The sequence below is a fragment of the Pantherophis guttatus genome, chromosome 1, assembly GCF_059756535.1.
Source record: "Pantherophis guttatus breed Tessera chromosome 1, ASM5975653v1, whole genome shotgun sequence".
NCBI classification, from domain to species: Eukaryota; Metazoa; Chordata; class Lepidosauria; order Squamata; family Colubridae; genus Pantherophis; species Pantherophis guttatus.
This window is the reverse complement of record NC_142063.1, coordinates 283,647,053-283,674,434: the sequence shown is the minus strand read 5'-3', so window position 1 is coordinate 283,674,434 and position 27,382 is coordinate 283,647,053. Positions and strand designations below refer to the sequence as shown.

At 37.2% G+C, this 27,382-nt stretch overlaps 1 protein-coding gene across 6 annotated transcripts; it reads left to right on the top strand.

Moving 5' to 3' along the window:
- Positions 1–304: 304 nt before the first annotated feature.
- On the top strand, positions 305–26,993 carry LOC117671898 (microtubule cross-linking factor 3-like). 6 transcript variants are annotated; one of them, XM_087883034.1, is made up of 9 exons: positions 305–1,121; positions 2,269–2,493; positions 4,707–4,865; positions 14,617–14,685; positions 15,543–16,709; positions 18,856–19,026; positions 20,299–20,399; positions 21,982–22,258; positions 24,015–26,993. In XM_087883034.1, the coding sequence occupies exons 1-7, from the start codon at positions 891–893 to the stop codon at positions 20,374–20,376; spliced, it is 2,100 nt and encodes a 699-aa protein (XP_087739160.1). In that variant the 5' UTR covers positions 305–890; the 3' UTR covers positions 20,377–20,399; positions 21,982–22,258; positions 24,015–26,993. The 6 variants fall into 6 exon arrangements, with proteins under 6 accessions (XP_087739160.1, XP_087739159.1, XP_087739158.1 ...); XM_087883033.1 differs by having other exon boundaries at positions 405–1,121; positions 15,543–16,718; positions 24,015–26,115; XM_087883032.1 differs by having other exon boundaries at positions 512–1,121; positions 15,543–16,718; positions 21,982–22,291.
- The last annotated feature ends 389 nt before the right edge of the window (positions 26,994–27,382 follow it).

Genomic DNA, 27,382 nt, shown 5'->3' with positions numbered 1-27,382 from the left:
AATCAATAAGAAACAATTCCTGCAAAAAAAAAAAAAAAGATTTGAGTCCTAAAACTCAGCGGAGGAGCCGACTCTGAAGAGCCACCGACTTTGTCCAAACAATGTTGTTTTTAACAGGGGATTAAATACGAGGGATTCAAACTTCGCCTTAAACTTCAGCAGTTTCTCTCTAAAACGGTTTTGGCCCCGACAACTGCAGTGATTTCCACGCAAGCCCTCAGACAACGCGCAGGACTTTCCGGGCCTTTCCGACAGGGAAACGGCGACAGCCAGCATCTCGGGGGCGGGGAAGAGATGGGCCATCCTTCCAGCCGCCGAAAGGAGAAGCCGCGAGGGCATCCCTTCCACCGCGCGAAGCCTTCCTCTCCCCAGCTGCTAATCACCCCCCCCGCCCCCCCGGGCACAGACGCCTCAGCAGCTGTGTTGTTGTTGTGGCGGCGGCGGCGGCTGCCTCCAGAACTCCCATTGCCCGGCACCCTCTACCGGCGCGGCAGCAGCCACGGGCTGAGGCGGGGGGGAGGAGGAGTGGGAGGGGACAGGCCGCCGCCAAGCGGCAAAGACCTCCCAGAGACATCGAGGTCGCAGCGCCCGCAGCCGCCACCCGGGACCGGCGGACCTGGGCAAAGCCGGAGGGTGTGTGTGTATGGTGTGGTGTGTGTGTGTGCTGTCTTTCTGCTGTGTCGCCCAGCAACTGCAAGCGGCTTCTTGCAACGGGCGAGGGAGGCGGCCCGGCTTCTCCATCTTCTCGCTGGGCAGGGCTGGGCTGGGCTGGGTTGGGTCCCGGCGGGGTGGGGGAGCGGGCGGGCGGGCAGCCGCGACGGTAGCAAAGCACGAGGATGCTTGCAAAGTGAACATCTCCCGTGGGAGAAAAAGGTGGCGCGGCAACCCAGATGCAAAGCCCAGGCGGCGACCTGGACGGCGGTGCCCCCTCCGCGGCCACCACCGCCGCCGCCGCCTCCTCCTCCTCCTCTTCCACCCCCTCGCCAATGGCGCCGGGAGGAGTCGGAGAGGGCAATGGCCGTGGCCGGGCCCCGGATGGCGTCTCCAGCATGAACCCACGGCGGCCCCAGGAACTGCTGGAGGAGGTGGAGAAACTGCGGGAGGAGAACGACACCCTCAAGGTGAGCGGGGGTGGCAGGTGCCGGTGGGTGGGGAGGGGGGAGAGAAAGGTGTGGCCCAGCCGGAATTGAGGATGGGGGATCTTTTATTCCCCAAACAAGGACCCACATTACATTACAGGCGAGCAATTGAGCAAATAGGCCCCTTCCTCCATCTATTTTCCTAGCTGCGTTGGGAGGGGGGGGAGTATTAATATTGCTTGCCCTGCCCCCCATCACGTATTGCCCAAGAATATCGATCGATCAAAACGCTCCTTTCTGTTTTCTAGAGATGAGATTTCTGCCCTTCTCCTTCCCCCCCCCACTTGTTAACAGATGTTGAAGTGAGGCCTACACCATTTCAGATATGATAGATTTTTTTAAAAAATTAAGCTATGGGTTTTTCCCTGGGCCTTATCCATTTGCACGGAACCATTGTGGTCCCCTTTATATGGCAAGCCACAATGGCTAGGCCCAGATGGCATTCCAAACCAACTGAAACAAAGCATTTTAAGGTTTACTAGAGTGTGTGAGCCCAGTCTGTGATTTTCTGTAGGTAATTTTTATGATAGAAAAAGACACACGTGGTTTGTGCAGCTCTCAATTACTGCGTAAGTGTTTTTAAATGATTAATGATTGATTTGTTGAGAAGTGATCTTGTTCTAGTGTGTTAAGAAGAATACTGAATAAAATGTAATTTTATTTTATTTTTCAGAACATAATACTTTTTTACACCACAGTTTATTTCTACTGCAGAGAAAAGGAGTAGGTTTAAAAGATCTATTTAAAAATCAAACTATTGCTTACCATCATTCATTTTTAAGTTCTATTATTGTGTTGCGGATTTGAGATATCTATAGGATCCTCATATAGATTTGATAAACTGTGATAAACTGTGACACATACTTTGGACTTCTGATGCCAAGATTGGATAATTAATACCTACTATGATTTTATCGTAGATTAATGATACGGGTGTCAAAGCATGGGAATACTCATTCAGTATGCATAAGAGATTAACTGATATATCTGTGTGATCATAAATCTCAATTTCTTTGAAAAAATGCATATAATGCATATAAATTATCTTAAATCTCATTTTTCTTTAAAACAAAACCTATACGAAGTACAATTGTATAATGTGTTTCTACCTCTTCTCATTGGATGCCAGAATGAGATAGATGAGATGAGAACTGAGATGGATGAGATGAGGGACAGCTTTTTTGAAGAGGATGCATGCCAGCTACAGGAAATGCGTCATGAATTGGAGAGGGCTAACAAAAATTGTAGGATTCTACAGTATCGTCTTCGGAAGGCAGAGCGGAAAAGGCTTCGTTATGCACAAACTGGAGAGATTGACGGAGAACTTCTTCGTAGTTTGGAGCAGGACTTGAAGGTACTTCTGGGTTTGAAGTTGGCAAAGTGATAGGACATTCATGGGATCTTTCATAAAAAAACTAAATGCAAAATGTCCATTTTTAGATTATTCTTGCTTGTATGTTTACCCTTTTCAAGTAATTGGAGAGTGAGTCCCCAGGTATTCTGAGATCCATTGCTTTTACAGTTGTTCTCAAGATCCTTTGTATGATATGACCCATGATCCTTATTTAAAGGAGTGACTTTATAAAGAAATCAAATCTTTTTGAACTTTTGGGGACACATATATATTCCTTCTAATCTAAATATATGAAAAGGTAGATAATATACCACAAATGCTTTAGCACAATAGAAAAATATAAATGTGGTCAATTGATCAAAATGTCAAGGACATAGATCTCTTTATTACTTGATACAAAATGATTTTTTTCTGTTTACTTAAGCCAGATTTGCATCCAAACTTAATATCTTTAAGATACTTGTAAAAATGAGGTGTATGGTTATAATTTTATGATCTTTTTGTAGTAAGTCTGTCAGACAATTAAATGATTTTTATGTTGATTGCTAGCATTTTATTGACAGCTCTTTGAAAAGCAAATGAATCACAGTTGCATTTTTCTGGCAAATATTCACAATGGCTTCCAACGCTTCCGTTTTCACATTTGATGTAGAAGAACTAGATCAAAAAAACATTCTCATGCATACCTATGTAGAAATCAGTGCTCTTGTAAATGATGCTTATGACTGACAAGATGGGCATTTGACCAGATTGTAAAGCCTCATAGTTTTTAAAGCTTAAATTTGCTATCTGGATGCTAAATAACTAATACAGAGTCAATAACACAGAGTCACTCTGAGAGTAAGATGAGCAGCATCTTACAAATAAATTTGACAAATAGCATATAGAAATGTGATGATAATTGGATTCCAATAGAAGAGAATTATCTATAGTTCAGGGTTGAAATGTGCTCTTTGAGCTGGGTTGTTTTCTTGAAGAAGTTTTATTCCCAACTAGGTAACATCAATGTCTTGCATAAATTAGTTCTACAGAATACAACATTGATCTTTGTGGTAGAGAGAGAAGGCCTAGATAAATAAAATAGTTTACCTAGATACTTTCACTTTACAAAATGGCATATTTCTTTGTTTATACTTGAATATAGTTGAATCTGAGCTATGTTGTATTATTTTGAAAAAAAATGATATTAGAATAAAATAAGGACTGTGTATATTTTTTAAAAAATGAATTGTAATTGGTATAGACCTAAATCAGGAAACAGCCTGTTAAATTTTGAAGAGAGTGTCAAGCTGTACAGTTACAAATAGCAATAGCACTTAGACTTATATACCACTTCACAGTGCTTTACAGCCCTCTCTAAGTGGTTTACAGAGTCAGCATATTGCCCCCAATAATCTGGGTCCTCATTTTACCAACCTCAGAAGGATGGAAGGCTGAATCAACCTTGAGCCTGGTGAGATTCGAACTGCCAAATTGCAGGCAGCCAGCAGTCAGCAGAAGTAGCCTGCAGTACTGCATTCTAACCACTGTGACACCATGGCTCTAGTTGTCTTTTAATTAAATTGTTTAAGGTAATAGATCAATGTGTATGGTGCAAAAGCATTAAATCTGATAAATATACATTGACACTTTAAACAATATATTCTAATTTAGTAAACAAATTGACAGCTCATTTTCATATACTTCATAAGTATTCCATCTTATAGTGGCATACAAGAAACAAAGCATTTTTAAAAATAAATACATATGAGAGCTTCCTAAATCTATCAATAAAATGATTCTCATCTGTAAAGGGTAGTACTTATCCAGATGCCTGCTCAATTTGTTACTGAGAATATTTTACTGATAAGAATTTCAAATTTAAATTTTGGTTAGATTATATTCACTGATAATAATGAACAGACGGGTTGGTCCTTGATTTGGGAATTCCAAGTGTAGTGCCATCTCAATTGTATAATCATCATTCAGATTCTAATTTTGTAGAAATTATCAAATTCCTGCATGTTCAAACTGAACCTCTGTCATATTTCCATTTTTTTAATCACTCGGAAAATAATATATTGATATTATAGCAGAATTGAATTGAAATATAACTGAAATATAATATTTAGTTCTATAATACAATATCTATGCCATTTCAATTTTTTTGCTAAATATGTTTCTATAATTGTATTACTGTAATTATTTCAAGTTTCTAATCATGTTCCACTTAGGTTGCAAAAGATGTTTCTGTGAGACTTCATCACGAGCTGGAAAATGTGGAAGAAAAACGCACCACCACAGAAGATGAAAATGAAAAGTTACGACAGCAATTAATAGAAGTAGAAATTACAAAACAAGCTCTGCAAAATGAACTTGACAAAATGAAAGAGGTTAGTTCTCTCTATTATCAATTTGTATTCTCTGAATTTCATAAGCACTCTTTTAATGATTAATGAAGCTGCATGGCCAAGGTTCATAACAAGACTAACCAAAACTGTATAGAAATGGATGAAATTTGAAAAAATAGATATTTTCCTACAACAAGGATGAGCCATTTCAGCCTTTGTATATTTATTTGTTAAAAAATTCATTGTATCTGTTTTTGAAATGAGAATCACTGAGTCTTGATGTGAGAAATGGCTTTTGGTTTAATTAAAGGCAAAAAAATGCTGCTCAAAAAATATAAAATTGTGGTCTTTAACCCAGGATGGTCTTTTAAGTACAACTAAAGAATTGCATGAATGTCATAGGATTAGTGATACTGAACAATTTATTGGGTCTATTGCTATTGTAAAACCCTCCATGCTGCATAGTAGCCTACCTGCCTGAAGTCCTTGATTCTATTTTCCAGGAGAACTTCAATCTGCAATCCTTGAGAGTAGAATCTGAGATGGCCTGGGAATTCATGGCTATTGTAACAGCTGTGGACCTATCCCAGGTTATCTAGGGCCCAATACCTCATCTGGTTTTCTTCTTTGAGTAGTGGCAATATGCTCTGGAAATTTGGGGAACTCTAATGTAGCTCCCCTGTCCTGATTAGGTCATGCCCTGATACTCATTACAGTGGGGTGGCACTGAATCCAATGGTCCACCCCAGGAGGATGGGGTAATGGACCTTGAAGGGGTTACAAAAAGAGCTGGGAGTTATTCCTGAGGGCCTGCTGCATGGTCCTCTTGAGGCTCTGATTGTCATCTGGAAAAGGAAAGTGCAAGAGGCCTTATATTAGATTGTGCCCATGTGGCCTCTCTCCTTTTGTGGATCTGATCACTCTCTAGATTTATGGAAGAGTTGAGGAAGAGAAGTGGATTAAGAGATTCCAAGAATCCCATTGGTGGAGAAAAAAGAACGAACTTGTGTGAATAAGGCTGAGAGCTTCTATTAAGGCATACCTTGTGTCAGTAAGGATGGCAATGCATCACTACTTCCCTGCCCTTAATGCATCCACAGATGGCTGACCACAGGTGGCCCTGTTTAGGGTGCCCAGCCCTCTTGAATGGAAGGAACTCTGAGATACACTTTCAGGGCCATCCAGAAGAGAGCAGACAAAATTGCTGAGATTCATTCCTAGCTGCATGCCCATCTTGGTACAGGTCCTTTGGAGTTGCCTGGGACAGTCTTGCCATGTTATTTGGGTGGAGTTCAAACTTATTTGATCCAAGAAAGCAGGCAGAGTCCTTATGATTGTGAGCATAACCACCTCCTTATTATATCCATGCTCTTCTTGGTTGGCAAAAGCTTCCAGGAAGGTATTGTGGTTGGGTTTCAGTGATGACAAGTTCTTCTTTAAAAGAGGGGATGAGGCCCTTAGGGAAGCATTGGCCTGCCCTTTTTTCAAGAAGCCAATCCTGAAATGAACTATTCTGGACAATTTTTATCCAGTATTTAATCTTCTATTTTTAGGGAAAATTGTTGACAAGATGGTTGACAAGTCTGGTTTCTGGTTGGATAGGGGACTGAGGCAACTTTGATAGTACTTTTTGATAACCTTTAGCGAGAGCAGGATACAATAACACATCCATCCTTGCTCTTTTTGACCTCTCAGCAGCCTTCAATACCATTGACCATGCTTTCTTTCTGGGCCAGCAATGGGGGATTAGGCAGCACTGTATTAAACTGGATCAGGCAGTTTACAGTGGTATTAAGATGGTTCTCTTCCTTCTTCAGTGGCCAGTTTCAGTTGATGTTGATTAGATACTTAGATATTTAGGGCCCGCCCTCAGCCCCTAAATTGTGGGGTATTGGACATTTAAATCGAGTTGATTTAAATCGAGTTGATTTAAATCACAATTTAAATAATGATTTAAATCACTAGTAAAAAGGCTTGATTTAAATCAACTCGATTTAAATCATAATTTTTAAAGAGCAACTGTCATCTTTGCTACTCCTTTAACCCACTGTTGACTCACCGATAGTCCCAGTGTTGCAGAATATACAGCCTCATGCTACATAACTAAGCTCCATTTCATGCTGAATAAACTAAATTATTTATGTATCTTAAATAGAAAACTATCTTACGATAGATTTTTACCCCAAAAGTTTTTTATTAAAATAAATTCGATAAAAATAAAAAAAAATCCAATTTAAATAAAAAAAATCTGATTTTTTTTTTTAAATCATTGATTTTTATCCACCCTGGTATTGGAGAGAGAGTATTCTCTCCACTCCAATTTAATGTTAACATGAAGCCACATGAAGTCATCTATAGCCATTCGGTGAGGTATGGTCACTATGCTGATGATACCTAACTATGTATCTCCATCCCTGATGAAGTAAGTGATGCCGCCAACATCCTGTCTTGATGTCTATAGACTGTAGGGATTTGGATAGGGAGTGACAGAGTTTAGCTCAACCCTGTCAAGACTGAATGGTTTTGGGTTTTGTATGCACCTGGATGTAGGAATTTACCATTTTCAATTCTGGATGGGGTTGCATTTCCCCAGACAGATCTGGTGTCCATTCTGGGCATCCTTCTGGATTTGTGACTCCTGCTTGAAGAGTAGGTGGCAGTCATGGCTAAGAGGTCCTTTGTACAGGTTCAAGTTCTATGCCAAGCAAATAAGGCATGAAAGAAGGAGAAGAGGAAGGAAAGTTATTTTCAGTCCCATGAGTCTGTATTAGTTGATGTCTTAATGGGATGAAGGGATAGGATACTATCAAGTGCTGAGAAACAATAACCAGTATTCTACATTTTGGGAATAGTTGTGCTAGCATAGTATTTTATTTTTATTTTTTTTTAAGATATTATCCCTGTACTGCATGTGAGTTCTGCCAGTTGTTGTGATTGTTGATTTATTGGATTTATTAGATCAGAGGTGAAATGTCTGTGAGATTTGCAACATGAAGTGGCTGTCAGAGATTGACATTGTCTCATTCTTTATGTACATGAAATCTAGCCTTTAAAAAGCAGTTTGCCTCCAGTTATGAATCATAAGCCAATGATGGTTTGTTGGCTTCCATTATTTGCTGTTAATATGACAAAAACTAAATCTTTTATTTCAATTCTTATGACTAACAACAAAAAGAAAGAGCTGTAAAAATGATCTATCTCTAGCTGCATTGCATATGTTTTCCTTCATCATTTGCTCTGACACTTCTGCAAAGATTTCTATTCTTCAAGATCGTTTATTTCATGTTCATCTTTGGGAATCATCTACACGTGGTGATGTATGACAGAGGCCAGTTTTTTGGATTTTTCAAATTATGTAGACAGTATACACAATTTGAATAAGAAAACATGTTTCTATCCTCATTATATAGATGGATTTACCATATGTTGCACCTATCAATCGAATTCTTAAAACACAGGTATTGGATTTTGAGAACACCAATGAAATGATGAAGGATTGAGGTTTTTTTTGCTTCTTTAGTCATATTTCATACTTCAGTTGTTTTACAGACTTACTGAATTGTGAATAGAAATTTGTAACATAATTCAGAAACCAGTGACAAATAGGATGATACTGGGAAGATTAACATATAGAACTTGTTAAACATTTCTGTTTATTGAAATTGTGCAAAAACCAAGTTTGTGCATCAAAAAGCACAAATAGTTTTCTACTTTGTCTTGTCTGCTCATCCAGCCCCCTTTTAATAATTGAATGATAGATCTATTCTGCCTACTTCCTGAAGGCATTTTGTATTTATTGCCAGCAGTCAATGCACTGGCTATTGACAGGACAGCATTTGGAAAACAAAACTAATTAAAGGATATTCAGGCTCATGTGCTGATTCCAGGATCATGACATCATATCACACTATATTTTAGCATTCAGAATTTCATAGTGTGTGCTAACTTCTGTTTGCCTTTATCTTATTTGCTTGGGAAAATTAAATATCAACCTCTTTTTTAATATATGACTATTGGATTAGATAGTACAACTAATTAAATATCAGAGTTTGAAATTTTCATTTTGTCAGCCTTTATATCTTCTGTCCTTTCTGATTTATGATTCTTGGTAGAAGGGTGAGCAAGATAATAATTGCTAATTAAATATCTAATTTTATTTTGATTGACATGATTTATTAGTTATATTATGACAAGTCCATATGGATTCTGCAAGATAAATTTATAAAACCTTTCTTCTATATGATATTTAGAGAATGACCCAAGATTTCATTTGGAGAAATTATGCCATTTAGTTTCTTAAAGTGAAATATAGAGACAGAATAAAAACGGATTCCACTAATAATACAGATCTAGCAAAGCTTGGTAAAAAATAAGCAGTTGATGATAGCATTTTATATCTTAATGAATATCTTATTTTCAAGAGTTGGGGATGTTTGATGGAATATCTAGGTGTCTTAATACTTTAGTATAGATTTTCCCCAATTGTTTGGTTAGATTGCAGTTATAGGTAGTCCTCAATTTATGGCTGGTTGCTTAACAATTGTTTGAAGTTACAAACAACATCCCCAATCTACTTACAACCCATTTTCAGTTACAATGGCCACACTCGCCCTGTGGCTACATGGTTGTGTTTTGGGCTCTTAGCAACCAGCTCACCTTAAAAGCTGTTTGCAGCCACATGTGATTGTGATTTGCAATGTTTTTTGCCTGTTTCTAGCAAAAAGTACCCATTGGGGTAAATGAACTCACTTAATGAACACTGTGTTTGCTTAATGATCATCGTAAAAACAACTGTAACTTTGAATCTGACTGCAACAACTTATGACGGTAATTCCAGGCTCAATTATAATCATAACTCGAGGAATACCTTACCTTCAATATCAGCTGTCATAATATCAGCAGTACATGAAGGAATCTGTACCATATCTTGAGGATATGGGACATTAGCAATAGCAGTAGCACTTAGGTTTATATACCGCTTCATAGGGCTTTACAGCTCTCTCTAAGTGGTTTACAGAGTCAGCATATTGCTCCCAACAATCTAGGTCCTCATTTTACCGACCTCAAAAGGATGGAAGGCTGAATCAACCTTGAGCAGGTGAGAACTGTTGGCAGCTGGCAGTCAGCAGAAGTAGCCTGCTAACTGCGCCACCACTGGCTTTATATTTGTTCCTTTTGTGATCACAATAGAATAAGTACAACAGAAAGTCACCCTAAAATCGTTAAAATGTTAATTATTCAAGCGGAGTGCAGGACTCTGTTCTTAGAGGGAAAATGTGGGTGAAATATGTTCAGGATTAAAGCTTTGGTACTGCAAAATGAATATTTCATGACCTCTCTATAATTGCTTCTAGTATAGTTAATAAAATTATTAGAAGAGTAATTGAATTTTTCATCATTTCCATGAAATGATTGATGGCAAAGCATTGATCTACAAAAAGATCCTGTGTGCCTCCATGGGCACAAGTAGCTTAATGGACAACTTAGCAGAATTTTGCATTCTTTGGAAGTATGAGGCTAGCTGTGTAACTCTTCAGTGTAAGGTATTAGAATATGCTGATACTGAACTCTTCTGTTTTTAGGGTGGACAGCCAGGGGAAGAGAGCAGGGGGTTGAACTAAAAGATGTTCAACCAAGGTCTCTTCCAGTTCTGTTATTCCGCAGCCCTGTTTTGGGGTGCAAAAATATGTTAAATAGACACATAGTTATTTTCATACTAAGTGTTATTCCGTTATAAATAATCATTTCCAAATTATTGCAAGCATTATTTGCAAAGGATCCAAATATTGGAGGAGGTGGTTGCTCATTCTCCACAAGAATATAGGCTGGGCTGAAAAGTACTGATTGGTCCGAAATCACCTAGTGAATGGCAGACTTGAGTTGGCTGTTCCAGTTCTGTACCAAATCTTTTATATCAGACTGACTTTTCAGCATCTTGAATAATAGCGATACTAAATTCCCCACATTTATCCAATTGAGAATCTTGAAAAACAATTTTAATTGAACTTAAGACCCTGTTTCACTTTTTGGATAATCCACCACTATTTTGAAGGATGCATATATTATTTGTTTCCTCTCTCCCAAACATATGAAGGCAAATTTAATACTAATTTAAAATATGATTGATAGTGAGTGTCCTAATTCCGCCCTGTGCACCGCCCTGAGTCCACCAGGAGAAGGGCGGTATACAAATTTAAATAAAATAAAATAAATAAATAAATAAATTATTAGAAACATGTGATGCAAGAATTTTAATCATCCCTTAATTTGAAAAGATACCAACAGCTTGGATTTATGTTAACTTGATTTAGAATAATTGTAATTGTGATTATATTAGGGTCTTATTCTACCCTGAAAACATTACAGCACAACAATATTGGGAGATTTATTCCATTGGAAAATAGGACTTTGGGGAATTGTGGGAACAGTTTTATCTAATATCTTTTAAGGGATTTTACAGATACAGGGATTGATAGGAAGAGATTTCAGTGGTACTTAATAAAGATTTTTAATTGTTGGTTTCACAACTTGAAATAATATTAGGTTATTACTGAAGCAAAATAAAAAATAAAAGCAACGTACCTTGTTTGGTTTTACTTTGATAATGGTTCAAAAATGTATTTATCCTGAATAGTATTTCAGGGAGGGGGAATTTTATATGGAGAGATATCCGCAGGGAAATAATAAAAGCAGTGTTATGTTGTACACTTCGCCTCTTCAATGTGTGTATCATGCTGCATGTATACAAAAGATAGAATATTGCATAATGTTATGCAAAAGATTGAAAGCACTGAATCCCCTCCCTCCCTCCCTCCCTCCCTCCCTCCCTCTCTCTCGTGTGTGTGTGTGTGTGTGTGTGTGCGTGTGCGTGTGTGTGTAGAACTGGTAGTTTAAGACACTGGCAGTTTAAGATAAATCAAGGATAAGTAAGGGATGGAGGACAGCAAAAGGCAAGAAAAAAAGTGTAGGAGTGAAGGTTGATTCTGTGGAGTGCCATAGCTGAGACGTGAAGTAAGTATTCTGGAAATTGGAAATTAACATTTAATCCATCTAATCCAGTACCCTGCTAAGTATAGGGATCCAACTTAAAACAGCCCTGATGAATACCTACCTAGTTTCTCCTTGAACGCATTCAGCCAAAGAGAGCTTATCACTTGTCTATGAAATTGATTCCACTGTGAAATTGTTCTTATTATTAGGAAATCTTTCCTAATATTCAGTTGGAATCTGGCTTCCTGTAACCAATACAACTTGCCTGGACTAAACAATTACTCTCCGTAATCTTTTTCAGATTCAATGGTCTTTATTTGAAGTTCTCATTTCAAATCATCTGGATATTAAGTTTAGGCTCTGCTTTTGTTTTGGCCATCTTTTGAAATAACATAATCACTGAGCTGTATCACTTTGCCTTTGAAATCCTTTCTTCAGAATAGTTCTGAAATAAATGAGAGGTCAGGGGCCATCAGCTAAGGAGTGTCAGCTGATGGGGCCCAGGAAGAGAACCTTTTAAGCCATGACATTTCACCCCGTGGAATATTTTTCCTCTGGAGATCAGATGGACCCTGTCCATAAAGACCTTCTGTAAGTTTGAAGACTTGGGTCTGTGATTGTCCCGAGTGAAGTTTCTTGGTTATGTTTAGTGTTCTATTGTGGCTTTGCATTTTTTTCCTGGCTGCTAGGGGTTTCATATTTTTTGTATTTTTAAAATCATTTTAATATTGTTAGTGACCCAGAGTCACATATATGGGATTGGTAGTTATATGCAGTAAATCCAGTAAATAAATAAATACAGTTTTACTATTCACTTGGCAACCATTGCTTTTACTGTCCCAGTTTTCGGTGCAGAGAACTGGAGCACTATCTAGTTGATACTCATTACTGAATGCATGCAGAAATTGTGGTTCATGAAAATAGGTCACTGTGATTTTAATAGGCTAGCACTTGAATATCCATTGACTTTTGCTAACTCCCACAAAATAGAATAGGATAGGATAGGATAGGATAGGATAGGATAGGATAGGATAGGATAGGATAGAATAGAATAGAATAGAATAGAATAGAATAGAATAGAATAGAATAGAATAGAATAGAATAGAATAGAATTTTTTATTGGCCAAGTGTGATTGGACACACAAGGAATTTGTCTTGGTACAAAAAGCATTTGTACTAACCTGCAAAATTGTAGCCAGTTTAGAACTGTTTCATATGTAAGAAAAAAAATTGCATTATGGTATTTGAGATAAACATATAATGCCTAATTTGACTGACTGACAATCTGAGGGCCATATTTAGCTCTTTATTTATCAGGAAATGGTTGTGACAGTGGGACTGGAAATTTTCTTTTTCAGATCTTGGTGCTAAACCTGTCAGTCAGGACAGGACAGTATGCTTTTTAGTTTCTAGTTGTTTAAATAATAAATGAACCAAGAGGCTGCATATCAAAGGAATTTTGGTTAAAATTGTAAAGAAACATAAATCTTGAAGTCCCTGCATTGATTACCAGTAGGTTTTCAGACCCAATTCAAAATGCTGGGAGTAACACAGGGAAGATTGGACACATCATGTGCTGAAGTAGCAGTGAAAGAGGGGGGAAGAAAGGCGCTGGGGAGTTCTAGCCAATGTCCAGGTTCACCAGTAGATATATGATGGGGAGTGGTAGCTGTTCTTTTGATTCCCTCTGAGCCTAACTCCAACCAAAGATTTATTTGTTCACTTGTTGACAATGGAATTAGAAAAAAAGGGCCCTTCAACAAAGATTGACCCAAGAATGACATGCCTTCAAGGCCTATAGCCGTGATGGCGAACCTATGGCACATGTGCCACAGGTGGCACACGTAACCATATCAGTGGGCATGCCAGCTCAGCTCTGGCGCGCATTTGTGCGCCGGCCAGCTGATTTTCGGGCCTTCTGGGCCCACCAGAAGCAGGGAAACAGGCTGTTTCCTGCCTCTGGAAGGCCCGTTTTTCTTTCTTACCTGGCTCCAGATTCTCTCAATGCATCTGGGAAGGGCGAAAACAGCCTTTCCCACTCCTTCGGAGGCCCTCTGGAGGCCTGAAAGGGCCCATTTCCCAATTCCCGGTGGGACAGGAAATGACATTTTTTGCTGCCCCCAGTCTCCAGAGACTCCTAGAATGGCTATAGAATTATGGGTGTGAGCATGTGCACGTGCGAACCTCCCCCACCCACCCCTCTCCTGGCACGCGATGGCAAAAAGGTTAGCCATCACTGGCCTATAGTCTACTGAATGAGAAAGAAAGAAAGGAGTGAACTTTCAAGTTTAAAAGACATTTGGGTTTAACTGATATCTCTTTTTACATGGTCTTCCTGGAACTTGAGCTTATCATTTTGGAAAAGTTTCCTTAGGCCGTTGGTCATTCTGTCTTTTTACATTATTTTTGTTTTACTATTTGCACATATTTTGATTATTCAAAATGTGTCCAGACCAGTGGTTCTCAATCTGGTCTGCAGACCCATGGGGGGACTGAGATGTCATCACAGGGAGTCCACGAAGGCTTGAAGAAATGTTATGATATAAAAATAAGTTTGAGGGCCCGTGGCCATGGTTCATGACCACAAAAGGTATTTAAAGAGGCTCCGTGCTGAAGAAAAGGTTGAGAACCACTGGTCTAGACAAGCAATGTGATTTTATTTCACATTATGTATTCAATGTAAATCTAATATGTAAGATAAAGGTGATATTTTTCTGACTTGTGAATCAGCTGCAAAAAATTATGTGCACATTGGATTTGCATTGCATCAGATTTAGTAAAACGTTAATTTCAACTTTTACAGCAGTCCATGAAAAGAAGAGGAAGCAAAGATTTGCAGAAATCAGAAAAAAAACAGCAGACTCCCACTGAGGTGAGGTGACTTCAAATATTTAATTTTCTCCCTAGTACATTGCAGTAAACTATGTGTTTCTAACTGACAGCTAAGGAAAGATTCAGGTTTTCAACAGGGGGAAATGTCTTTGTGACATTTGTGGTCTAAATTGACTTCATTAATTCTGTTTATCATACCTACATTTATTTCATTCTCTGTAGATACAACTGAATTTGCTATTTAAATTATAGAGATTGTATCTTCTTGCATTTAAAATGAATAATTTTAGTCTCTCTGAAATAGGCACCATAGTAAGGAGAAAAACGACATGATTTTATCTTCTTGAAAAAATATCCTACTTGTTTATTTGATAATAGTGTCTTTTTCTCAAGAATCATAATTAAGATGTCAAAAAAAATTGGTTACTTCACATGACTGCTTTCCTGATCCTATATATTAGGAAAATTAGGAAACATCTAAATCATAATATATAAGTAACAAACATGATTTCTATATCAAAAAAATCCCCCCTCTCTCTGTGTATATTCATATTCCTTTGTGTTAAAGTATAAAATCTGTTATATGTTTTCAGTATTGTTTAGCATTATTAAATGCTGTTGAATTGGTTTTGGAATTTTTAACTGAGAATATATTGTGAAGCTGTTCCTAAATGCCTGATCTTTAGGCAGATTTGTTGGACTACCTTGCTTTTGCAAAATGCTGAGTATTGAAAATACGAATCAGATAAATTTTGCCTCTGCTAAATCCATGGAAAAACTCAGAAAGGGTTTTTGGAAACTTTGTTATTGTAAATATCAATGGTTTTCTTTTTTAATTGCCAAGTAAGGTTCTTATTTATATATAAAGTAACTGCTTATTTTCTCCCCTTTTATAAGGAGGATAATGAAGATCTGAAATGCCAGTTGCAATTTGTCAAAGAAGAAGCAGCTTTAATGAGGAAAAAGTTGGCCAAAATAGACAAGGAAAAGGATAGATTTGAACATGACCTACAAAAGTACAGATCATTATATGGTGACTTAGATAGTCCCTTACCAAAGGGGGAAGCTGGAGGCCCACCTACCACAAGAGAAGCCGAACTGAAACTTCGTCTGAGGTTAGTTGAGGAAGAAGCCAATATCCTGGGAAGGAAAATAGTGGAACTGGAAGTAGAAAACAGAGGGTTGAAGGCAGAACTTGATGACTTAAGAGGAGATGATTTCTCAGGAGCAGCCAATCCCCTAATGGGGGAACAGAATGAATCTCTCTCAGAGTTACGACAGCATCTGCAGTTAGTTGAGGATGAAACAGAACTATTGAGAAGGAACCTGGCTGACGTGGAAGAGCAAAATAAGCGCATCACAACAGAGTTGAACAAATACAAATACAAGACTGGGACTCACGATACTTCAAGGCATCATGACAGTGCCAAGACAGAAGCTTTGCAAGAAGAGCTCAAAGCTGCCCGCCTGCAGATCAATGAACTCAGTGGTAAAGTTATGCAACTTCAGTATGAGAACAGAGTCCTGATGTCCAACATGCAGCGCTATGATCTGGCCTCACATCTGGGGATCCGAGGCAGCCCCAGGGACAGCGATGCTGAAAGTGATGCAGGGAAAAAAGAAAGTGATGATGATTCACGTCCCCCCCATCGCAAAAGAGAAGGGCCAATTGGTGGGGAAAGCGACTCGGAGGAGGTCCGCAACATCCGCTGCTTGACCCCTACGAGGTCCTTCTATCCAACACCGACAGGGTGGCAAAAAAGTTTCACGGACCGTCAGCAAATGAAGGATATTCGCTGTGAGGCGGAACGCTTGGGCAAGACGATAGACCGCCTGATTTCAGACACAAGCACTATCATAACTGAAGCAAGAATTTATGTCGCCAACGGAGATCTGTTTGGACTTATGGATGATGAGGATGATGGCAGTAGGATACGGGAACACGAACTTCTTTATCGGATCAATGCCCAGATGAAGGCCTTTAGGAAAGAGCTCCAAGCTTTTATCGACAGACTAGAAGTTCCAAAATCTTCAGATGAACGAAGTGCAGACGAACCTTTGTCAGTGAGTCAGGTAGATTTTTACTTTGTAAGCCATCTAGGTTAAATATATCCTGTCTGAGATTTTGCAGGAACATATGATAATCATTTTCGTTTCACCCTTGGATATTAAGAATGGCAGAAGGAGCAGCTTAATGGAAGTTTCTATGGCTTAATAGAAAAGGCTAAGCAGCAGCTTGTAGCCTAATTCTAATTTGTTACTAAGAGCTGTATCAAGTTGGTATCATGGCTTGACATATTGGGTACCTGCCAAGATCCATGGTTTCATTATGGATCCATTAGCAAAAGCTCTCTGGCTTTTACTATTGGGTCTCTTTGCTCTTGCCACAATTCACTTGTTTTTCATCTCTTATTCAGGATGGGCAAATAATAGTTATAAGAAGAGGAACAGCTGCTTTCCAACAGTCACTCTGATAAAAAACATGTAATGGGAGGAGGAGGAGAAGGGGGAGGAGGGAAGAGAAGGGGGAAGAACAGTTATAGAGATAGGATATAAAAATATTGTTGGGGGGAGTGGACAGGACTTAATTAGCCTTGCCCTTGGGCCTTCCAAAATGTGTAGCTATGCTAAGACTGCAGAAGCAAAATGTAATAAAAGGAAAATAAGCACTAAAAGCCATTGAGAGGGAAGGACCTCTTACATACATTTTTCATGGGAATAATAATGGTAAACTGCTGATGTACTTGATAAGAGGACTCAGCTAAAAAATATGCTGAGTGTATATTTGGGCAAAGCTGCTTTTTCAGGTTTTGTTCAATTCCAAAATATGACCTCTGTTAGTACAAAAATTGTCAGAAGTTGAGAGAATCATTGCACAATAAAATCAAGGAAGTAACATAGCAGAAGTGATTATATGCCAATGAGCATCAAGGAACAACCTCATATTTGTAATTGTTTAAAATTATGCATTTTCTACCTTTTCCTGTAGGAGTGCAAGGTGGTTGTAAATCTTAAAGATAACCACTGCTTTGAAATTTTTAAAATAGGAAGCATTATATATTTTAAAATAATAAATGTTACAGCAGAGATCAGCGGATTTTTTAAAGACACAAATTGCAGGATTTGCATAATGCACCAAAAAGATTTGTTAAATTAAAAACTATTAGAACTGTTAAATTGATTTTTTTTTTAAAAAAAGTCAAAATATTGCCTGATTGTAATACTCTCCAGTGTGAAGAAATTTGGCTCTCTCATGAGAACTTGACCATTTTTAGGATTTGTATTTTTAACCTAAAGGAATAGCAATCATTTATTCATTTATTCGTGACTTTTTTTTTTTGCAGAAGATAAAATGATATCCTAGATGTTTTAAAAATAAATTCTAGGCAGTTTAATGGAGGAAAGGTCTACCAATGACCATCATGTTTAGATGTGATATATTGGGATGGAAAAGGGAATGGGGAAGGAGACTACGATTCAGGCCATATTATGAGATCGTGTGATAGATTCAGATGCTCTCCTCCAGGTTTCCCTCTCCTGTCGCCTGGCATGATAAAACTTTTAGTCTTTATTTTATTATTTTAATAATCACCAACATTATTTATATATAAAGTTTTTGTGTGTAATGGAAGAATGGACCTAAATGTATTTCTGGTATGGGAAGAAACAAGTGTCCCATTCTGACAACCTATCTCTCTCATAAACTGTAGAATACTATGGGATCTAGCAATTTCCACAGGGGGAAGGTTAAAGATATAAAGATGGTTTCGACAATGGTCAAAAGTCCTCCGCTTTGTATATGGTGTGATATAAATACATGTACAAAAGCGACAAAGCTTTGATTGCACCGCTGAGATAGCCATTTTGACTTTTGACATTCACATCCTCCAGTGCTGCTCGTGAAATCTGGAACTCTATATATTATATATATTATTAAATTATATAATCTGGAACATAATTTTTTCTCTTGAAATGTTGATTTTTTTGGTGAGATTAATGTAGTATTGTCTTGTTTTGTATTTACTTTCCCAGATGTTCCAGCCTATCATTTTACTTATTCTCATCCTTGTCTTATTTTCATCCCTTTCTTATGCAACAATATTTAAACTTGTCTTTCTTTTCACGCTGTTTTTTGTGCTGTAGATCTTTTCATCATTTTATCATTCATTGTAGCATTATCAGTTTATTTTATTTTGTCCATCCTCCCAAGATAAAAAGTGCAAGAGTTGTAGTTTCTGTAGCAATCGCTGCTGTAAAAACACTGAAGACTATTTGTTCGAAAACAATGGGAACAATCCTTACCTTCCAAAATGTGGATAATAAAAGAACTAAAAAAACAAATATTCCCACCACTGAACCTGACTTCTGCTTATCAGAAAAGGTAGGAATATGAAAAGCAGATCCTTACATTTTAATACATTTTTCTTTTAAGTAATGCTTAGATAAAATGTGTTAAAAATCTTACTTTTTTTAACAGATCCGAAAATCAATTCTAGACTAGAAATGCTCCCATAAAGTGGAATATTTGTAGCTCCGGATTGAAATGGGGGGGGGGGTCCTTGGTGCTTTCTGAGCTTGGCTGTTTTCTTGCAAATGCTTTATTACCCAAACTAGTACAAACATCATCAGTGCTCGTAAGGAGCTTATATTCTAGTGGCTTACTCTGACTCAAGCAGCCATTTCAGGTCTAAAGTTATCCTAAAAGGTGATTTAAATTGCTTGCCTTCTATTGCTGGCATGGATGGTTCAGATATGAGGCATGATGAAGATCTGAGTTCTAGTATCAAAGACCTGACAAAGCTTTACTACTTAATTTAAACTTGAATGAACAGTAAGCAACAGAACACTGTATTAATAAATGCAAATAATGAAACAGAAGGCTATATAAGGGAAACCTTCTGTGATAACAAAGTACATTAGAAGCTAGTTCTAAAGCTAATTTCATGTAGCTCTTAAAATAAATTGGGATGCTGGATTAGAAATCAGTTGTAGAGGCTTACTAAGAATTTTGTGGTTTACACTAATGTGTGTATTTTAAAAATCTAAAATTTTTATTTACAATATGGAATTATATTTAAAAACAAGTGTTCTAAAATATGTTGAGATAAAAAAAAATTGTTTTTTATGCCCTAATTGAAATGTTTAAATTTTGTTGATAGAGCTGGTAGAGGGCAGCTGTTGGGCACTTAAAATATGGTTCTCATATGGTTAGAGTTATCTCTTACTTTTAGATAATTCCTCTTACAAATGATAATGAAATGGAGTACCCTCTATTCTAGCAATAAATAGAATTTATGCACATAAGTATTAATATATTTTGCAAGCTTAATAAATGATATTTGATAGATGTTCTTCTCCATATATAAATAAATGAAGGAACATTAGCAGTGTGACATTACTTTTGAAAATGATATAAAGTAGATGTAAGTATAAAACTTAATATATTCTGAATATGAAGTTAAAATAATATGTATTTACAGGAATTTATTGAAAGATACTTCAAAATCCTTCTCTGCATGCCCAGATTCCATGCAGATCAGCTGCTAAAACAGTGTTTGATTCCCCCCTTTTTTGTAGAGCATTGCAGAGTTCATACAATAGAATTAGATGATATTTTCTAGTGGAAAAACTGGTAATTAATTTTTCTTTGAAGGTCTTGTCCTTTCCAGAACTGGAAGCCCATGCCCCATGCCTTTCCTACTATTTTATGTTTGAATTGAAATGCTTCTGAAGGGATTCTTCACATACTTAAAGGTAGGTGTAGTTTATTTCATTTTTAATCTAATTACCCTCTTAAAGAAGGATAAAATATTTTCAAAATGAAATAGACAGAAAAATAATTTTGTTCTTCAGCTAGCCAGAAAGCGTCAGTCAGGATGGGGATACGCCTCCATCTAGCGTATGACTGAGTCTTGCATTTTGTTCTCTCTTATTTTCTATAACGGTCTAAGGGACTGTTTTGTCTCTTTTATTTTTAAAATGATTTTATAATATATATTCAAAACTGACATAGCTGTATGATTGGGATGCTGCAAGTCCTACTCTACCACAGCCCTCTAAAATCTAATTGAGAGTTATCTTATATATCAATGATTGTTGATTGCTGTTATAATATCTATCTCATTTATAACAAATTACTTGGCAATTACTTACTAATTGCCCTCTATTGCAGAAAATGGGAACTAAACTAAACTGAAAATCTAATTTTGTATGGCATTTTTTTCAAAGAAACTATTTTAAAGGAAAGAGGAAAATGATAGATCCTTCTTTCCTTCTATTCCTTGATGTATATATTACCAGGTTTAAAACAATCTGGAAATTTACAGCCATAAAAATACAAAGTTACAAACTAGAGCAAATAATGTGGCAACTATCTAGTGTCCATTACAAAGTTTTGACTGAAAGGAATCTAAATAAATCCTTTTCATCCAGGATACTAATATCCTTACATATTCTTTAAAACCTACTCTAAAATGGAAATATATTTGTCTATGATTGTCTAATGAGAAGGTTGGAGATACTTGTCTCTTCTAAAGTGGATGGTAAATCCCCCCAAAGCATTTATCATCTGTAGAATCAATTACAGAAGCATTCTCTAGTTGCCCAAGGAATTGAATAGCTATGGCTTCAGCTTACAGATGGCTGAGTTCAGGAGAGGAAAAGTATCGATACAATTACATACCCTCATATTTATACAGCTAAGAGGATTCTTTAGGCAAGAGGTTTTTGTGTGTAGGCTCTGGTTGTATGTATAAAAATGCATAAGAAAAACATTCTAAATTGCTGTTGAAGAAAACATTGTATGAGAACAGACTGATAAAGAGGCTGAGATCCTTCACAGAATATATTCAATATAATTTGAAACTGTCCACTGTTTGGGCATTTTGGATAAAATTAGTGACCTGTTCACATATATATATAAACAGTCAAATTTTAGTTCAGGAAATCCATAAAGCCGTATTCTTTGGAAAATCAAATATGAACAAGCCACATTTTGCTATCCCATTGAAATTCTCTGTGCAATGTCTAAGTTTCTAAGAAGTTATTGAAGTGAAGGAAGGTTTGTTGGGCATGTAGGTTTAGTAGATGCTTTTCAGACTTTATTCCAGCACTGATATTGTAGGTTCAAAATCTAGCCTGTGTATTAGAATTACATTGCTTATTCTCTGAAAATAAGGCTGGAAATATTTGGTTTTATGGCATTTACAGAACATACGTCACAAATTATTCAGTATATCAGTGATTTCAAACTTTCTTATCTAACTTTCCTGGTTGTTTTGAACTTGTAAAATCTTTTTTTGTTTGTTTTGCTTTTTAAAAATTTTCTTCTTTCCAGTGTAACCAGAAGGCAATTGATGAATATCTTTTGAAAATAAGGCTGTTTATATAGCACAGTACAACAACACTCTGCATATCTCAGCTTCAGTGTGGTGTGACTTGCCATGTCAGAATCACTGCTCACCAGAAATACAAAGCTTTTACGAAGAGAAGAACAGCCAAGCAAGGATACAAATTGAAAGAAATCAATGTGAAGGAAAGCTCATCCTTTGAAAGTTGCAAAATGTCCAGATGTTCTCAGAAGTGAGAACAATGAACGGGATATTTCACTGATGGTAATCCAAGAGTCAAGTTATAACCTATTATTGGTGTGTGTTGTGCATTTATTTCTCATATGCAATAAGAGAGACATAGACAATTATTAAAATATTATTAGTTCAGTTAACAGTTGGCCTTTTGAATAAAAATGCAGGACAAAGAATAGCAATAAGAATAATTTTTAATTGCACTTTTCCTTTTGAAGAAATTGAAAGAGGCTTAAAGATAGCCTTGAAAATTCATAACCAAATGCGTATTTCTTAGAAATATAGAATTGAAAGGCACCTCAGAAATCATCTAGTTCAATCTCTGGCTTGGTGTACAATCTACTAGAGGATTATCATCCAGCCTCTGTTTGAAGATCTCTAGCAAAGGAGAGTTCACCACTTCATGTATAACAGCCAGTTCTGTCAGTTGACAGCTTATAGAATTAAGTGTCCAGCCAATGATTGATTTCTCAAACATTTAACTCTCTAAATTTGGCCTGCCCTTTTCTATATAACAGCCTTTCATATGTTTGAAGATTGTTATATCTCCCATCAGCCATCTTTTCAATAAGCTAAACATACCATAGCTATTCCTCATAGGTCTTGGTTTTCAGGCTCCTCACTATCTTGCTCTAATTTATTATGGCCCTCTGCCAGAACGAGGCATAGTATTCCAAAGAGGGTCTGACCGGAGCACAGTAGAGCGGAGCTATGATTTCCTGTGATCTGGATTCTTAGCGCACTCCAGGAAGCATTTGCTTTTTTAGTAGCTACATAGCATAACTTTCATTTTTTGGATCTTAATATAACACACTGTACCAGACACTCAAAAAGATAGAAGATTTAGATACCAAGTGTATGTCAGATTCAATGTGCTAACTTAACACTGGCACCTTTTTTGGGATTTTTTAGAGATGGGGGGTGGGGTGGGGGAGACTTGAAGTGCTTCTGTGGTCATAAGTGTGAGCAGGCTGCCCAGTGCCTGAATTGACCATAGGAGCACTGCCACAACTTGGGGAACTGGCATAAGTAACCATCCATTCACCATTGCCATAACTTCACATGCTCACTGAGTGAATGGCCATGACTTAAGGCCCACCAGCATTCAAAGCGCTTTCAGTTCAGAACCATGGACAGCAAGCTTACACTTACGTACACAATTTATCCTAAGATTGGTTTAATTTTTTTTTATTGTTGAAAAGAAGACACACTGTAACCTCTCTACAGCTTCTAGATGGAGGATTGTGCTACCCTGATGTTCAGTCCAGATATGGATAGGGCAGGTTTAGATATTAGTTCTCTTTTATCTTCAGAGCTGCTGGCAGTGCAGTTTGGGCCATGTTACCTACAGGAATCTAGAACTTTTCACATTAGTCTGCATCAGAAAAGGTCTTTCTGCTAAAGATTAATTGCTAGTGTTAACATATATCCTACTACGTTTTCTTGTTTACAACTTCATGCTGATAGAGCAGAGCAATAACAAAATCATTGAACAATAATTCATTCCGTAACTTGCTTGAAAAAACATTCTTTAATGCACATAGGCTGCATATACAAACAAGACCATTTAAAACTACAAGAAGGCTTTTGGTATAGTTTGTACCTTCCTTGCATACCGTGCACATTTTTTGCATTGTATCTATTTTTATCTTAATGTAAATGTATAATTTATTTGGTAAAAGTAAAATGTTTATTTGCTACAGGGTTGATCAGCAGTGCTGATAACTGTTCTAGTGCTGCTCCATCAGTGTTTCTGAAGGGGTTTTATTTTATCCTTTTCACTCAGGTGACCACATTTGCATTGAAGTTTTCTAAAGTGGCTAAATGAGAATGGTGCAACTTGACTCGCCTGACCACCAGATCTATATGGGCTTCTGGACTGCTATCAGCACTACCTGCTATGAGAAGGATAACTGAAGGAACTCCCTTGAACTTTGGCTGAGGGATCTCAGTGAAGCTAGGTTTACTTTCCATGACCACAATCACTTCTGTTCAAGTGCACATTGGTCAATAACCTCACTTTTTGACATGCTGGAGAAATGATGTTGATTCTTAGATCACCCTTCCAGTCTTCAGTGTTTTTATCAATGAGAGAAGGATACCCCTCCCATCACGCATATATATAGATATTTAGAGCTCATGCATGGTAAATTTTCCTTTAAATGACATGCTAAGGTTCCTCACCTCCATACATTTTTAAACATTAAATACTGTATAACTCTGTACATTCCGACTTTTCCCACAAACAGCAGGAAGACATGCTGTGTGCATGATCATGTGTTTATAGGTGCATGTGTTGGAATAGGAAGTATTACTAGTCTGTATTTAGATGACACAAAATTAATACTACTATTGATGCTGAAATTAGACATGCTTATTTGTAGGCATACACATATAGAAATGATACATTTTGTGGTTTATTTTATTTGAAGATATATAACTCTGGCAACAGGTACTTTCAAAATACCTTTCACAGGTTTCACAGATCCACTATTTGAAATAAAAAAAATGAACGCATGCATTTTTGTAATTGTAACAACAGAGAAAAGGCGTTCATATAATATGTACTACTTAGCTCAGTGGATTGATTTCTCATTTATGCTTAATGCTCTTTTCCTCTTCTTTACATTACTAGGTCAAAGTGAGCTGTGCATATTTTTTTGACTTCACTGATCTACCACTTTTAACTGCATTTACCTTTTTCAGCGCACAGACATTTGTAAAGACGATCATCTCTCTTAACATTCTGCCACTCATGGTAACCAGAGACTGGTTTTCAGTGGAATTACTATCCAGCAACACTGTTGCGCAAAGGAGAAAGAAGCAGGGCCATATCTGTACAACATCTTAGGGCATAAATAAATCTTTTAAGAAAATTCAGGCTTTCTGGTAACACTTGCCTTGTGTCATGATGTTGGTGCCCCTACCAAGTACTGTATACTCAGTGATACGGATGTGCTCATTGGGAGCTCACCCATTATAATGAAGTCCAGATGTGAAGGAAAATGAACCATGTGACCGAATGGGATGGCCATCATAAATAGCCATCCCTATTTTGTAGGGATGGCTTTATGCCCTGTGAAGTTTTTTTCTGTGTTTAAACAAGTTTCTTTTTAAATAACCTAAAAGTATTGTCTTTTAAAGTGGTGTCCAAGAAAATGCAGTGATGTACCCTTACCTGGTGATGTCCAGGAGTGTGTTTTAATTTCTGTAATTCCCAATCAGCACAGCCTTGTACTGAAGTCCAAAATATTTGGAAGTCGACAAATAAAAGGCTAGTGTATATAGTCAATACAAATGTTCCACAGATATGAAAGATACACCCATGGATGATGCTATATTTTCCCCTGTCTTATTGATCAGCAGCCATCAGGAGACAAGGTTAATCTATTTTGAACAAAAGCAAAACAGAGAGTGCTCGGTAGAACACAGTTCTGTATTCTTCTACGTGAATCTGTTTTTATTTTTGCTTTTTAAGACTTCTAGTGGTCAGATTAATCATATACATTCTTCTCATTGAAATGGTTTTAGCAATTAGGAAGTTTTGCTTATGAATTGTGCCTAGTATCCAGTATAGATATGTTTAAGGTGCTTGGAATCCAGACTGATTATTAGTTATCACCTGTGATAGATTGTTTTAATACAGTATGTGTATAGCCTGATTGATTTTCTCTTCCAACAGTCTAAATGAAATAACAGATCCTATTAAAATGCCTGGCTAAGTGTCATGAAATGGGCCCTCTTCCACCTTTGAATTCTCATCCCCTTGGAATTTCATACAAGGAAGGAGCAGACAGCATTCAACTAGCCTTTTTAAAATGTTTCTCCACAAGAAGGCAAGAGAATAGGCCTGTGTGTATTAAATAAACCATTTCATGTCAACAAAAGCTAAATTCTGCAACCTGTGAACTTACATGAGCTAAGCAAATTTGTTTCTACAGGTAATCCTCAACTAACACCACAATTGAGGCCAACATTTCCATTATTAAACAAGACAGTTGTTAAGTGAATTTTGCTCCATTTTACATTTCTTGCCACAGTTGTTGAGTGAAAAAATGGATGGAGGCAGGCAACACATACTGTTGATCCCAATATTGGTTCCGAATGCTCTGGATAAGCCCTGGGAATCACAAAAGGAATGCTAGTGTATTACATGCAATTTGTTTATTAGATTTCTATAGTTGCCCATCTTAGCAAGTAATCTTCAAGCTGCTTTTTGCTTTCTTAATTGATATCATCCAGTATCTGGCATCCTGGCCTTGACTCTTTTCCCTTGCATTGTTGCAAGGTTAGATTAGATTAGCAACTTTCCAGATGTTGGAAGAATATGGTTGGAACCTGAGCAGGAACATTCCAGCTTGCAACAATTCCAGGTACCAAATTGTAGACATCGTTGTGGCTATCAGCAAGACATAGGGTATCTGATGCAGTAAATATAGTCTGCCTTCTCCCACAAAAGAAAAAGCCACTGAAGAAAAATCCTTACCACAGACTCTTGAACGAATTCAGCAACTATGGGATAAGAGGGCAAGTGGTCACATAGGATATGAATCTAAGAACAGAAAGGAAAGGGTAAGAATGAATAGTTTTCAAATTGGGGAGGTTCCAATGGAATTCCTAGAAATCAATGCAGGGACAAGTATTTTTAACAATTTAAGTTTTTATAATTAATGTTATGACACCCAAAAGGTCAATAACAGAAATGAATGATTGTTTTTAAAAAAACTTCTAGTATTATATAAATATATGTTTGTTTAAAACTTTACTAGTGCCTCACTCATTCTTAACCATTAACTTACTTTACATATTATGCTTGCAATAGACAATATCACAAAATTTTAACAATATTATAGGAAATGTTCAATAGTTGTTTTGGAAAAAGGAAAGGTACAAAGCATGTAAATTTCCAGCCTGGCTGATTCCTTAAAATCATCTGATTGTCTCTAGAAAAATGAAGTATGCATTTCCATAAAATGGAGCTTGATAAACCATGCCTTCCTATAGGCTTGCTAGCACATAGATTAGATAAATTTTAAAGAGGTTATTAACAAGATAGAATGAAACATTGGCCTCTACTATGACCAACCTGGATTCTAACTAAAAACTATTGAAGAAACATTTGCAAACAGCAAAGCAGATCTTAGAAACTATCTT

Excerpts from the sequence above, each read along its gene's own strand:
- LOC117671898 (XM_087883032.1), top strand. The coding sequence starts at position 891 with ATGCAAAGCCCAGGCGGCGACCTGGACGGCGGTGCCCCCTCCGCGGCC. Across the intron at positions 4,866-14,616 it reads AACTTGACAAAATGAAAGAG|CAGTCCATGAAAAGAAGAGG; the intron begins GTTAGTTCTCTC and ends CAACTTTTACAG. Across the intron at positions 19,027-20,298 it reads ACTTCTGCTTATCAGAAAAG|GTCTTGTCCTTTCCAGAACT; the intron begins GTAGGAATATGA and ends TTTTCTTTGAAG.